This window comes from Drosophila nasuta, chromosome 3 (assembly GCF_023558535.2).
Source record: "Drosophila nasuta strain 15112-1781.00 chromosome 3, ASM2355853v1, whole genome shotgun sequence".
NCBI lineage: Eukaryota > Metazoa > Arthropoda > Insecta > Diptera > Drosophilidae > Drosophila > Drosophila nasuta.
This window is the reverse complement of record NC_083457.1, coordinates 28,723,845-28,736,511: the sequence shown is the minus strand read 5'-3', so window position 1 is coordinate 28,736,511 and position 12,667 is coordinate 28,723,845. Positions and strand designations below refer to the sequence as shown.

At 38.9% G+C, this 12,667-nt stretch overlaps 3 protein-coding genes and 1 non-coding gene across 30 annotated transcripts in view; 1 reads left to right on the top strand and 3 right to left on the bottom strand.

Moving 5' to 3' along the window:
• Positions 1-12,667, bottom strand: part of LOC132793284 (myb-like protein I) — a 41,842-nt gene that overhangs the window by 16,949 nt on the left and 12,226 nt on the right. The gene's annotated exons all lie outside the window — the stretch shown is intronic.
• LOC132791619 (uncharacterized) lies at positions 3,980-4,850 on the bottom strand. The gene is made up of 3 exons (XM_060800622.1): positions 4,602-4,850; positions 4,356-4,529; positions 3,980-4,299 (listed from the first exon to the last, which is right to left on the bottom strand). Exons 1-3 carry the CDS (start codon positions 4,848-4,850, stop codon positions 4,129-4,131), a joined length of 594 nt encoding a protein of 197 aa, XP_060656605.1. The 3' UTR covers positions 3,980-4,128.
• On the bottom strand, positions 6,794-6,866 carry Trnak-cuu (transfer RNA lysine (anticodon CUU)). Its single transcript has one exon. It is a non-coding gene; the product is annotated as a tRNA-Lys (tRNA).
• On the top strand, positions 7,228-9,126 carry LOC132792639 (acid-sensing ion channel 4). The gene is made up of 6 exons (XM_060802075.1): positions 7,228-7,761; positions 7,816-8,109; positions 8,170-8,266; positions 8,324-8,515; positions 8,586-8,810; positions 8,869-9,126. The coding sequence occupies exons 1-6, from the start codon at positions 7,409-7,411 to the stop codon at positions 9,124-9,126; spliced, it is 1,419 nt and encodes a 472-aa protein (XP_060658058.1). The 5' UTR covers positions 7,228-7,408.

The following is a 12,667-nucleotide window of genomic DNA, read 5'->3' as shown; positions in this document are numbered from 1 at the left end:
GGCAAAAGGTCTACAATGCAATTTGGATTCGCTTTCGATTTCGATTTTTGCATTCAAGCGCAAAAGGCAACGGCAACAACAAATACGAATCGAATACAATAAAAGACTGTGTGCAAATGCCAATCGGCAAAATCCATTTAAAAAAAAGCCCCAAAATGCAAACAACAATCCACAGCAGTTGTTGGAGAATGAGGGGCAAACAACAAATGTGGGGGGTGGCATTGCATAAAAAGGTGACGCAGTCAGACGAAGAGGTGAGGCAAGGTGAGTGGTGAATGCATTGCTGTTGCGCGCGGCATGAAAAAGGTGCAACAAAAATGAACGGAAATCGATTTCGGTTATTTCTCTTTTGCGACAACAAACCCAAGTAAAGTACTGCAACAAGGAAACGCAATTGATGTACAAAAATATGCCCTCGAGTATGCAGAATAAACTAAACTTGTTATACCCGCTACGCATATGATGGAAGGGTATAATAATTATGTGTCTGCAATCTGGTACATTTTGTAATCTTTGGTATATTTTGAGTGTAGTAATATACCTATATACCAAATATAGCATTTGGTACATTTTAGTATTTTTATGATATATTAATTCGGTATATTTTAAGAATATGGTTTTATTGTATTACATCAATATACCTAATATAGTATTCAGTATATTTTATATTTTAAGAATATGGTTTTATTCAAAATGGGTAGCAGGCATTCAACAGTCGAGAACACTCGCATCTTTTTTACTTGTTTCTGTACTGCAAATACACCCGCCGATTGCCTAAGAACAGGGTATAGCCAGCTTTGCCCCCTAATGGGCACAAAAGTGGCATCCACACACAATAATAAAGCCGGTATATGTCAACTTACGACGACAAAAGGTTTATAATTCATAACACGACGAGGCAGACGAAGACAAAAGACATCGAGGAGGATGAGAGACCATGTTAGTTGTGGTTGCTACGGACCGGAGTGATGTGGGGAGGAGGAGCGAGGTCTGTGGTGTCAGTCAACGGCCCCCAACGACAAACTGTCTGTTGCGCCATATTTGGCATACGTCGTGTGTTGTATTTAAGGTTCTTCTTGTTCATTGTGTGATTCTGAAATCACAGCCATATGTCTGACAGACTGAGGAAGGAGATGGGGACACACAATACGATTGATTACTTGACCTACCGCAAGCAATTGTATGTTAATCTGCTTACAGCTTTGATTGCGAATGAATTACTAAAGGTAAAAGGCAAACGTCGCGTAATCCTAAGACTCTATTAAATAAAATGATGGATCAGAAATTGATGGGATAAAAATACTTATGACATACTCAAAATATTGTAAATAAAAGCTGCTCAGCTGTCACCATCTCAACGATCTGTTTCTGACAGCCGCAAATCGTTTACTCAACATTCTTGCGAGCCTACAAAGTATAGCGTGGGTTATACACATACATATATAGAGAATATTATACTTATGTCTTGCACAAGGCGAGCAAAAAATGTCATGCCCAAAGCAAAATGCTCAAATAGATAATTTGACAATATTTTTTGAGCAAAACTGCATATAAAACCGAAAAAATCATTTAAAAATCACACGATTTCCGTATGATTGACAAAGCGTGGCACAAATGTCGGCCCACACGCAATTTTTGCGATACATAAAAATAGAGAAAAATGAAGAAAAAGAGACTGATGAAAAATTATAATAATATTTATACAACAATTTTTGTTCAATAACCCGATTTGGCGACAACAACAACAACAACAACTTGATAAGCGTATTTTTCGCTGTGATGTTGTGTGGGCTTGAGGTTGTTATGTTGACGTGACTTGGACTTGTCGGCATTTTATGAATGAAATTTTTCGTATTACAGATCCCAAGTCGCAATGGTCAACACACACACACACACACACTGGAAGCACACGCAAGGCTGTCATTACGAGTATTATGACCAAAGTTGATGGCGTTGGCTTTAACGTTGTGGCGTTGGCGTCGACGTTGTTGGCTCCTCTGCGCACCTTAAACTCGCATGTTAACATTTTGTTATGATACTTATGAATGGAATTGAGGCCTAGCTGCTGCTGCTGCTGCTTTGCTGTGTGGCCATCAAAGTGAAGTAAGCAACATTATTCTAAGACTGTGTGCACATTAAGCCGATGCCACAACAAACAAATTGAGCCAAGAAACACGGTTGCCACATTAGGCATATAATCAACTTATCCAAGAGAATGAACAAAAAAAAATACTACTCAAAAGGAAGCCAAACACAATCGTTGTGAAATGTGTAAAGAGGCAAACACTTTCCAGTTTAACTGCAGGCTGTAGGCAGCTGCCAAATGCATCTGTATTTGTATCTGTATCTGTATCTGTATCTTTTGTGTGTGAGTGTGTAGTTGTGTGTATCTATTTAACTGCAACTGTGCGAGACACCTAAAAACCCACAATTTATGCCAAACAACAGCAGCGAGAGGCGGCAACGGCAGCAGCCACACAAAACTGGAAAGGTTCTCACATATACACACATACACAGAGTGAGAGAGAGATACTTCGCTGGCATTATAAACTCTTGATCTTTCCAATAGCCTACAAACATCCTACACGAGTTTAAAACGTTGCTCGCCAACTTGCAACCAGCCTCTCAGCTCTCAGCTGGTTCACAGCCATTCATGCAACCATTTCATGCCCCATGTTGCTGTTTGCCGTCGACGTCGCCGTCGCCGTCGCTGTCGCCGTCACCGTTGTTGTTTGATAATTTTTCATGTGCTTTCCGTGAGCTTGTGAATCTTGGCTAGAAGAGAGATGAGATGCAAAACTGGGAAGCTGGCTGCCCAAACGGGTTCAGCACCAGCAACAACAGCAACAGCAGCAGCAGCAACTTCGCTTCGTCCTACATTGCACTTTTTGGGTTAAATAAAATAAAAATATTAAGACTTTTTGGCACAATATGCAAAAAGCGCCCCAGCGATGCAGTTTTTTATGTATGACTAACGGCATTAAACAAAGTTCTACCAATTGATTTTCCATACATCAACTTGGGGGCAAGCTTCTCTTCTCTTCTCGTTTTTTTTTTGCTTGCTTTTTGTTGCCTTGGGGGCCAATAAATTTCCAGGCTGCTGGACAAAATCGTGCGCAGCTAATTTGCACCTTTTTGGCCAGATTTTTGTTGTGTTGTATGTTGTGTTTAGAAAGTTGCACACAGAGCGATTATATATTGTGTGTGTACAAAACTATCAAGGAATTTGAAATGAAAGTGTTGCAAGATCAACTCGTCTGATTGAAGGCGATTATTACGATCTTGCTGCTGCTGTTGTTGATGGTGAATAATAACTTCTTTTTGCACAATCTCCACTCTCAATTCAAAATCAAATGAAATGAAAGTTTTCATCCAGCAAACAAAAAAAAAAGGGCAATGAGTTTGCAAAATCAAGTATTGAAGTAATATTAAAGCAAAACCAATTGGCAATCGTGAGTCCAAGCTGAGCTGACTGAGAATATTCACTACGAACTTATGCCATTCATCAAGTAATTTAATAACTGACAGCTGTGCATTTGCATATGCCATTTACCATTAAAAATCGCAGCAGACTCGTAGTCTGTCTATTCATTACAATATACAACCGATTACAAATACACAAATTGCCACATGGCAGAGCAAAGCAATGCAAAGCAAGGCAATATTTGCTGGCGGAATACTAGTGGCAGTCACTGTGAAACCATGTAATGTAATCCAAAGCATTGCAAGTCTCTTGCTGGCTTGCAACATGCGGCAAGCACACACAACATGCATAAACGCAACGCTTGAAGAACTCTACACACACACACTCACACACAAGAAACAAAGGCAACTCGTATGACAGTTGAATGACTGTTGACATCAGCGCGTGCCAAAGCCACAAAATCCAAATGCGGGATTAGACTAGAGGCAAAAACTTGACTCAAGCTATTCAACATGATTGAAATTGTAAATAAGATAACTTTTAAGAGATGTTCGCAACATTAAATTCAATGATTATAGTTGATATTGATTAAAGTGGCATTTAGCATACAATTTACCAAAAAAGAAAATTGAATCACCAATAGAAATACATATTTATAAACTGAATAGACCACTGTTTTAGAAATAAGAATGCACCGCTTGAAATTATAGCTTCTCCATATCTCCTTTGATCTCAAGGCAAATGCTGGTTGGCCGCTTAACCTTCTTTTCATCAAAAGCCTCCAAAGTAAGAACGAACTTGTAATTGCCATCCAAAGTAGCACGCACATTTGTAAATGTCATATTGAGGTCAAAAGGCTCGTGCTGCATTACGGACTAAGAACAAAAGAATTGACTAAGAACAGAACATTTCATCGGTCAGAGAAACTTACTCCTTTATGGGTGACACATTTCGAATGAACTTCAGTATTTATCACATATCGTGTCCAATATTGGTACCAATACTGATCCTTATCGTACATAATACTACAGAAGTCATTCGAGGCAATGCTAAAGATGGTTGGCTCCCAATTTCCGCGCTCGAAATGCAACAATCTTCCCGACACCTAATAATAAGCGAAAGGAAGGATTAAGCTAGACGCAGCTAAGACTCCTCAGGACTATCAGTATGGACATACCGCAACTCGATCTTCTGGTTCAATATCCCAGACTAATGTCGTATTTCCCTCTATATGGATATTCTCGCCATCGAGAGCAAATTCCAGCTCGTCCATGTTAAACAGGCCCGTGACATCTAAAGCATCAGGAGGCGCTTCCTTGCAGGGCATGAAAACGTCCGGATCGTCTATAACCAGCTTGTAGTCATTGACGGAGCCCGAAAGGCAACCGCAACAGCAGTAGAACATAACCAACAATATTATCCACATTTTCACTGAATTATGACCTAATCACGTTCGATCGAGTCATATTTATATGCGATTTATAATTGCAGTTGCAATTGTGAAAATTGGTGGCACAATGTAACGAAAGTTATCAAACATATTGTTAACATTGCAACTTGTTGCAAATTAACACAAAATGCGATATCATCGACAAGCTAAATGTTTACCTCACTTTGTTCATTTGTTGAACACGCGCAAATCTGTGACTTGATATGCATTCTAATTGCCGTATACTCTATACAGCATTTCATCTGACATTGAGTGCTGATTTGGCCAATAAGAAATGCCGGCTATCCTGTCCAGACTCATTATGCATAATTGGGCGTGTAGACGACAACGTGTAGAGAACTACACTGATCACGACACACCCACACACACACAGTAAACACACACTCATCAGCCCACACACGAGCCTAGATACATCTGCATAGCTCGACAGCAGTTTGTGTTAATATCAGAGTGCAGTTTTCATATTAATTATAATTAATTGCAGCTCGTTCACGTTGCTACAATGAAATTCCCCCTCTCGAGACTCGGTCATAAACAGTGCTTCTAAATCGCATTTCAATCACAGCGCACAATTTCACATGCACATCATGTCAAAATGCCAAGCTAAACGAGAGTCGTCGTCGTCTCCTCATCCACACACAGTTACAGCAAACAAGCATTGCCCGCACATTGGTTTAAACAATAATGCAATGTAATTAATACAACGACAATGTCGACAAGCAGTTGACTCCACATCCACCACAACAACAACAACAATGCCCCGCGTTCTCATTGTCTGTGGCGCCTGAAGAGGAAACGCTTTTCGCATGCCTCAGATTACAATTCGAGCATGCGGGGGATCGTTCGTTGTCTGTGGCAAGAAGATGAGATCCCATCCCATCCGATCCGATCCCATTCCATTCCATCCGACATTTCGTTGTGTGAAATTTCATTTACATACTTTAGTTTACCAAGTGTTCATCGTGTTAAACGAACAAAAGATCTTCAAAATATCTTGAAAGCACTTGATATACCTGATATCACAAAGTGTTGCAGTTAAAAGTCGTGGATAACTGTTATTATCTTGTAAGTATGAACGTTATGGGATACTTGCACCAAAGTTTTACGAGTTAAATATGTAACAATGGCTATAAAATTTCTCAAGCGGATGCGAATCGTTATAAAACTATAGAAAATTCGTTTCATATTGATTTTGCAATGTTCATAAATCAAATTCACATGTGGAAAACGTTATAAATAAATACATAAAAGTCTTTCTTATCTGTTTACTCGCAAAAAATATATGTTTAAGTTTCTGTGCTGTAACTGTAACTCTCTAACAGTAGTTTACTCATAACTGTTTCATTCTTATGGCATTAGCATGGTCACAACCTTGTGCCAGTTTCCAGTGTTTGATGTTTCACATCCTGCGCACATCCTGTGCACTTCCTGCCACTCTCGTTTTGTTGAGATTGGCAACAATGAGCCAAGCTACAATATCAGCCCAGTTAATTCATATGGCACAAATATAAATGCACACAACAACTCTGGGCCATTTCACATCCAGTTGAGCTTTTGGCCTTGAATGTGGCTTTTAGCCATTTCCATCCAATGCGAGAAAAACGAGATGTTGTCATACCAACCAACAGCAGCAGCAAATGACAGCGTATTGCGTCATTCACTGTTTGACATTGTTGTTGATATTATTATTGTGTTCAGTGTTCAGGTTCAGTGCTATAAATAAAAACTTATTAGCTCTACATACATAAATACTATAAATATTCTATGTATAAATTGGACCAAGTCCCACTGCTCACGCACCGAGACAAAAGAGGAATATTTTTCAACATTTTCGTAGTAAGTTAAAAATTGGACCAAGAAAACCAAGAGAAGAAATTAAAAATGAGTTTATAAAAAACAAAACGAAAAAAAATTATTTTCGCCCAACGTGGGGCTCGAACCCACGACCCTGAGATTAAGAGTCTCATGCTCTACCGACTGAGCTAGCCGGGCACTTGCCAGCGACGCGCCAAAGTTTCATTAAGGGGATCATCATCGCCACCTGATCGTAAAATGTGCTTTGCTTATTTCGACTTTTCATTTGGTCATTTTCACATTTACAAATTCCACATACCGGTTAAAGTTAGGGCCTTGTGCAGCATTAAATGTGGCCCAATTTTGATGCATTTAAATGTTTAACTGGTTTCTCATCTCTTGGTTAATTAATAACTAATGAATTGAGTGTTAAACAAATTTAGGCATTTACATGGAAATTATCAAATTAATTTAGTATATTTATTTATGAGTTTCTTTTCATAGTACACAACAAGTTTTGCTTGAACAACCCGTCTGCGATTCTACATGCATTTGATTTGTTGCTTTCAAGGCTAATTTAAAATGCATGTCAAATCTACTTTCGTAAACAACAGAATACCATTAGAGGACTCCCCCTGTGAACCACCCATTGAAGCAATTAGTCGAGCTCATCGTTTACAGGACTCGAATGGTAGCCATATAAAAGCCAATGAATGTCATGTTGAGCTCCATAGTCTACCATGACGCATCAAGTCAGAAAGGAGAAAAAGAGCAAGCCACAAGAGGAAGATTCTCTTGTGCCCGCCGAGCACGATTGGTGGGCAGAGTTTTGCAAGGAATCTTCGGTACATGGGATGCCGTATTTGGCTCGCAGGGATCTGCATTGGACCGAACGAATATTCTGGTTGCTGACTATTGTGGCAGCCACTTACTATGCGATCAGCAGTTGCTTTTTACAATGGAAGCGTTTTCGCGATAATCCCCTCGTTTACGAATATGAATACATTTATATGCTCCGCAATTTTTCCTTGCCGGGAATCACAATTTGTACGTTATTCCCCAGACTGACAAACGCAGATAAACTGATTTACGAGTGAGTAGCTTAATAAAAGCCAAGTTGTGTATTAATCAATTGTATTTCTGCTAGCACTTGGAATGTAAACCCAAACGAGGACATAGCAAAGGGCGATTATTATCGTTCCTTTCTGGTTACACTAACAAACGTGCAGTACAACAACATGCAAATTCTGGAGCCCTACGAAAAAGATCCGACTCTGACGGACATAGACATAGTTAAACTATTGCTAGAGCTGCATAAGGAAATCAGTCCTCCGGTTAACAAAAGCAACGAACCTCAACCACTTGTACCGAACCTCACCGAAATGGGACTGTGTCAGACAAACTCCAGACTTACTCGCTATGGAAATCCATATGGAAAACTGTTTGTATTGCCTCTAAAATATTCGGATACATTTCAAGATACATTCGAACTATTTTACAGAAAGGATATGAAAGTGATACCGGTAAGAAATGGCAGCTTTTTCAGTCCCACTCAGATACAGCTAAAGCCATATTATAATTACACCGTAGTGCAATTGGTAAGTGAATATTATCTTCGATATTCTTTTAGTATTTTAATACTAAACTGTCCTTAGTTCATGCACGATGTCAACGAGATGATGCTGCCTCAAGATCGTCGCACGGTGAGCGTTTATACAGGTATCAAAGTTTTCTATTCGATAAGGGTAAAGCTTAACACAATATCGGCTGAGGATGAAGTGACTCATGTGCCTATTGCCTATCGCAAGTGTCGCTATACCAATGAAGCTAACCTCAAGTATTACAGTGTAATTAATAGAATAACAATAATTATTGAAATATTTTAAATCATCAAATACTTCTTCAACGCTTTTGCAGGTTTATTATCCAAGTCTGTGTCGCATGGAGTGTCGCATCAATCGCGCCCTGGAACTATGTAAATGTAAACCATTTTTCTATGCCGCTGGACCCAAAAATGTAATTTGCAATATCAATGGAATGCTGTGCTTACAGCGCAGAAAGTGGCTGGACAAACCCTGTGATTGCTTGCCCTTATGTAAAGAGAATAGCTTCATTGTCACAGAAGATCTTGGCCAGAATTCAGTGAGTGACTCTCTGACAAATTTTAGTTAATTTTTAATCTTAAATGTTTTCCTCATAGGGCGGCGACGATTACAAAGGCGAAGGTTATGAGCGAATGATCCAAATCCATGTGGAGTTGCCCAAAATGGGCATGAAGCGCAGAGTTGTCTTTAGCACGGATCAACTGATTATGTCCTTTGGCGGTGCCATTGGACTTTTTCTGGGTGCTAGCTTCATGACCATATATGGCTTGATATATTTGGTATTGTATTTCATAATAGTCAAATGCAAATCTACAGCTCTTTGTAAGAAAAAAGCTACAGTACAAAATGCTTAGGTAACATGTTATAAGTTAAGTTTAAGATATCTAATAACTTTATTTATTTATATCACAATCTTGCCCAATTTTATAACACATTTAACACTGTTGAAATTGGTAAAGTAAAAACGTGTTGCTTTAAAGTAGAAACTAATTTTCTTGCCTATTACGTAGTCATTAATGAGCTTATGAGTGGCTAGAAAAGCAGCAACAATAAAAACAAGTAAGAAAGCTACAGTCGAGTGCACTCGACTGTGAGATACCCGCTACCCATTTTGAATAAAAGAAATATATTTTGCGATAATTTTCTCAAAATATACCGAATATACTGCAAAAATACTTAAAATATACCAAATAGTATATTTGGTATATTGATATAGTACCGCATTCAAAATATACCATAGACGGCACAATATACCAGATTGTCATCTAAAGCAACAACCCTAGTAAGTAGACGTGTTTGCCCATACAAAAGTATTTCTTTAATAACTTCGACAATTTTCATCTGATCGCAACCAAATTTTCAGGAATCATAACTACTATAGTTATTATTATATATACCAAAATTCGCAACTCTAACTTTAAAAATACGCTTGTTATTCGATTTTTTTGATTTTCGGGGGCGGAAGTGGGCGTGGCAAAAATTTGAAACAAACTTGATCTGCGTGCAAACATAACAAATGCTGTCGAAAAAAAATTATAGCTCTATCTCTTATAGTCTCTGAGATCTAGGTGTTCATACGGACGGACGGACAGACACACAGACACACAGACACACAGACGGACAGACGGACATGGCTAGATCGTCTCGGCTGTTAACGCTGATCAAGAATATATATACTTTATAGGGTCGGAGATGCCTCCTTCTACCTGTTACATACATTTCCTGCCGGCACAAAGTTATAATACCCTTCTACCCTATGGGTAGCGGGTATAAAAACCTTTAAGACGCACTCGCCACACAATTTCTATTGTTGTTAGTGTTGTTGTTGCCCCAAGTGAGGAAGCCAAAAAAGTGGCATACGTGGCAAGGGAAAGAAAGCGTTGGTCTAAAGCGAATTTCACTTTTGCGGAAAATAAAAGAAAAATAATATAAAATATATGATTATAAAAGACATGCAGTTGGCATTGTGTTATACATCTATGTATGTATTCAGCGCCTTGTCGGGTGTCATCAGATGCGACAATTTGACTAAATGACTGAATGACAGAATGAGAGAAGAGACTCACGGATTTCCACTCGCCGGGCACAAAGTCAGCGAGCGGTAATCAACGGTGCGAAACATTTGTTCACTTGAAAATGTGAACAACCTTTCAAAGTGCGGCACTTGCTTAATTTTTTCGAAAAGCAAAAAAAAACAATGATAAACTTTGGACTTGGACTGCGTTTTAAGTAGTCCACTTAATTGAAATTAGCCGCATTTAATTGCAGCTACTTACGAATGCCGTTAACAATTGAAGCCACACACACACACGCTTACCTATTTCTCCAGACTGATATTTGCCTTGGCGGCATAAATTTGTTCTGGTCTGATGGCATTTAAGATCTTTTTCGTTTCTGCTAAAAATGTATACTCGTATGTACAGCAAACGCAGCGAACCAATTAAAACAAAAGCAAACAACTAATTTTAGTTGCTCGAAAAAAATTATAAACTTTGCTCACCATTTGCATCTGTTAGAGACGCGAGCATAAATCAAAAACCAAAAACACCTTGCTGACATTTACATTGGCATTTCTCGAGCTCTCGAGTCTCGAGCTTTCAACCTTAAACGAATAATCTTCTCAGTAAGATGATGCCCAGACGGGGCAATGCCAATTGGCAATTGCAAAGTAACCAAGCGCAGCACACACAGACAGAGACAGAGACTGTTCCACAGATGATGCACATGCTCCAAGGCATGTTTATGCTCTAATTCGCACTCAGGCCAAACACTAGCAATATGAACAAACTTACAACGAACAACGAACTTCTCTGCACAATTGCGTGGCAAGAGCGCACATTTCCAAATTTCATAAATACTAAATGCAACCGCCCGCATCCAGTCTCGAGTTGTTGTGTCTATATCGAAGTCTTTGAATCTCCAGCCTGTACCTGGTTTCAGTGTCTGTGTCTGTGTCTTTGTCTAGGCCTCAGCGTGATCCCAACGGGTGCGCAACGGGTCGTTCATAGGCCACATCACATAGAAAAGAGCTGTGCTGTCATGATGGCATTATAAATAGCAACAACAGCGGCGTACTTTTATCTGCAGCCACTGGAGGAGTTTCGCCTCTGTATTTTGAAGTTGGCAGGCGGCAGCTGAGAAGAACACAGCAGCAGCAGCAGCAGCAGCAGCAAAAGGCGGCAGCCAAAAATTCTCAACACCTGTCGGTGGCAGTGGCAAGTCGGAAACGAAATTGTGGAAATTGTAAATGGAAATGGAAATGGAAATGGGCTATAGAAGGTCTGCAAAGTCCAGGAAGCTGACAACAACAACGTGCTAAAGAATTCCATTTCAACAGCCCAGTAAATGTGGCACATGTAAATTCTTGTTAACTTTCTAGCTATGCAACACAGCAAAGTGTTATTGCTCCCCACACAAAAATAGAACAACCTCCTCCACATTGCCATAAGTTTGTGAAGCTATAAATTACACATAGCTGAAAGAGAGGGAGACAGAGAGAGCGAGAGGATTAGCCTGACAACAGAGTTTAAGTCAGAATGAGGCATTGACTTGGACCAAAAGACACAACAAGCGCCAAGGTATTAAACAATCATGACTGTTGCCCATAAATAGCAGAACAGCACAGAAATCGAAAACTTTTAATTACCAAATAGCTCGAAAACGAAAAAAAAAAACCAAAGGTCACTCGTCCTATCTCTATCTCTACTGCGAATTGACTATTATATATCAACAGCATACAATATTTGCTTTGATAGCGTTAATTGAAATTGCTATTAAGTTTCATATAATAGATACATTTATGTAGGAAAGTAGTCGACACAAATGGCGTCACGATTGCTATAAATTATTGATTGACTGCATTGAGATACATAAATACATATGGACGAGTTTGTATCTAAAGGCGATGCTACAACGCAATGAGAAAAGCTGGCGACTGATAGACTATACTTATATCCTGTACATTGTTAAAAAGGAAGAGTTCGATAAAGTAAAGCCCACATCAAGCTTAATTTCCTAATCAATATTGCAACTTTATTATCTAATAATTTTTATAGATCTTCAATATTTACTTCTTTATAAAATATTCCAGCTCTTTATACAACTCGCATTTCGGCATTTCAACAGTTTGTCTTTCGCCAACTTGCCATCAATTTGGCATGCTGTCTGTGTGTCTAATACTTAAATGAAACTCTATTAATTTAAGCTACAGGGTATAAAAATCAATTAAAGATAAAAGCGAACGTATCTTTTTTTATTGAATTGAAATGCGCTGTTTCGCGTAGATTAATTGGAAAATTTTGGCATTTTTTTCGCTATAGGCACAATAAAAAAAACCAAATCAATTAGGATCTGTTGAAATATTTATGCCTAAGCCTTGACGGAAAAATAAAAATG

Coding starts and splice junctions, on each gene's coding strand:
- LOC132791619 (XM_060800622.1), bottom strand. CDS start 4,850: ATGTGGATAATATTGTTGGTTATGTTCTACTGCTGTTGCGGTTGCCTT. Junction 4,530..4,601: donor AACCAGAAGATCGAGTTGCG/GTATGTCCATAC, acceptor GCTTATTATTAG/GTGTCGGGAAGATTGTTGCA. Junction 4,300..4,355: donor AATGTGTCACCCATAAAGGA/GTAAGTTTCTCT, acceptor TTTTGTTCTTAG/TCCGTAATGCAGCACGAGCC.
- LOC132792639 (XM_060802075.1), top strand. CDS start 7,409: ATGACGCATCAAGTCAGAAAGGAGAAAAAGAGCAAGCCACAAGAGGAA. Junction 8,267..8,323: donor ATTACACCGTAGTGCAATTG/GTAAGTGAATAT, acceptor AACTGTCCTTAG/TTCATGCACGATGTCAACGA. Junction 8,811..8,868: donor AAGATCTTGGCCAGAATTCA/GTGAGTGACTCT, acceptor TTTTCCTCATAG/GGCGGCGACGATTACAAAGG.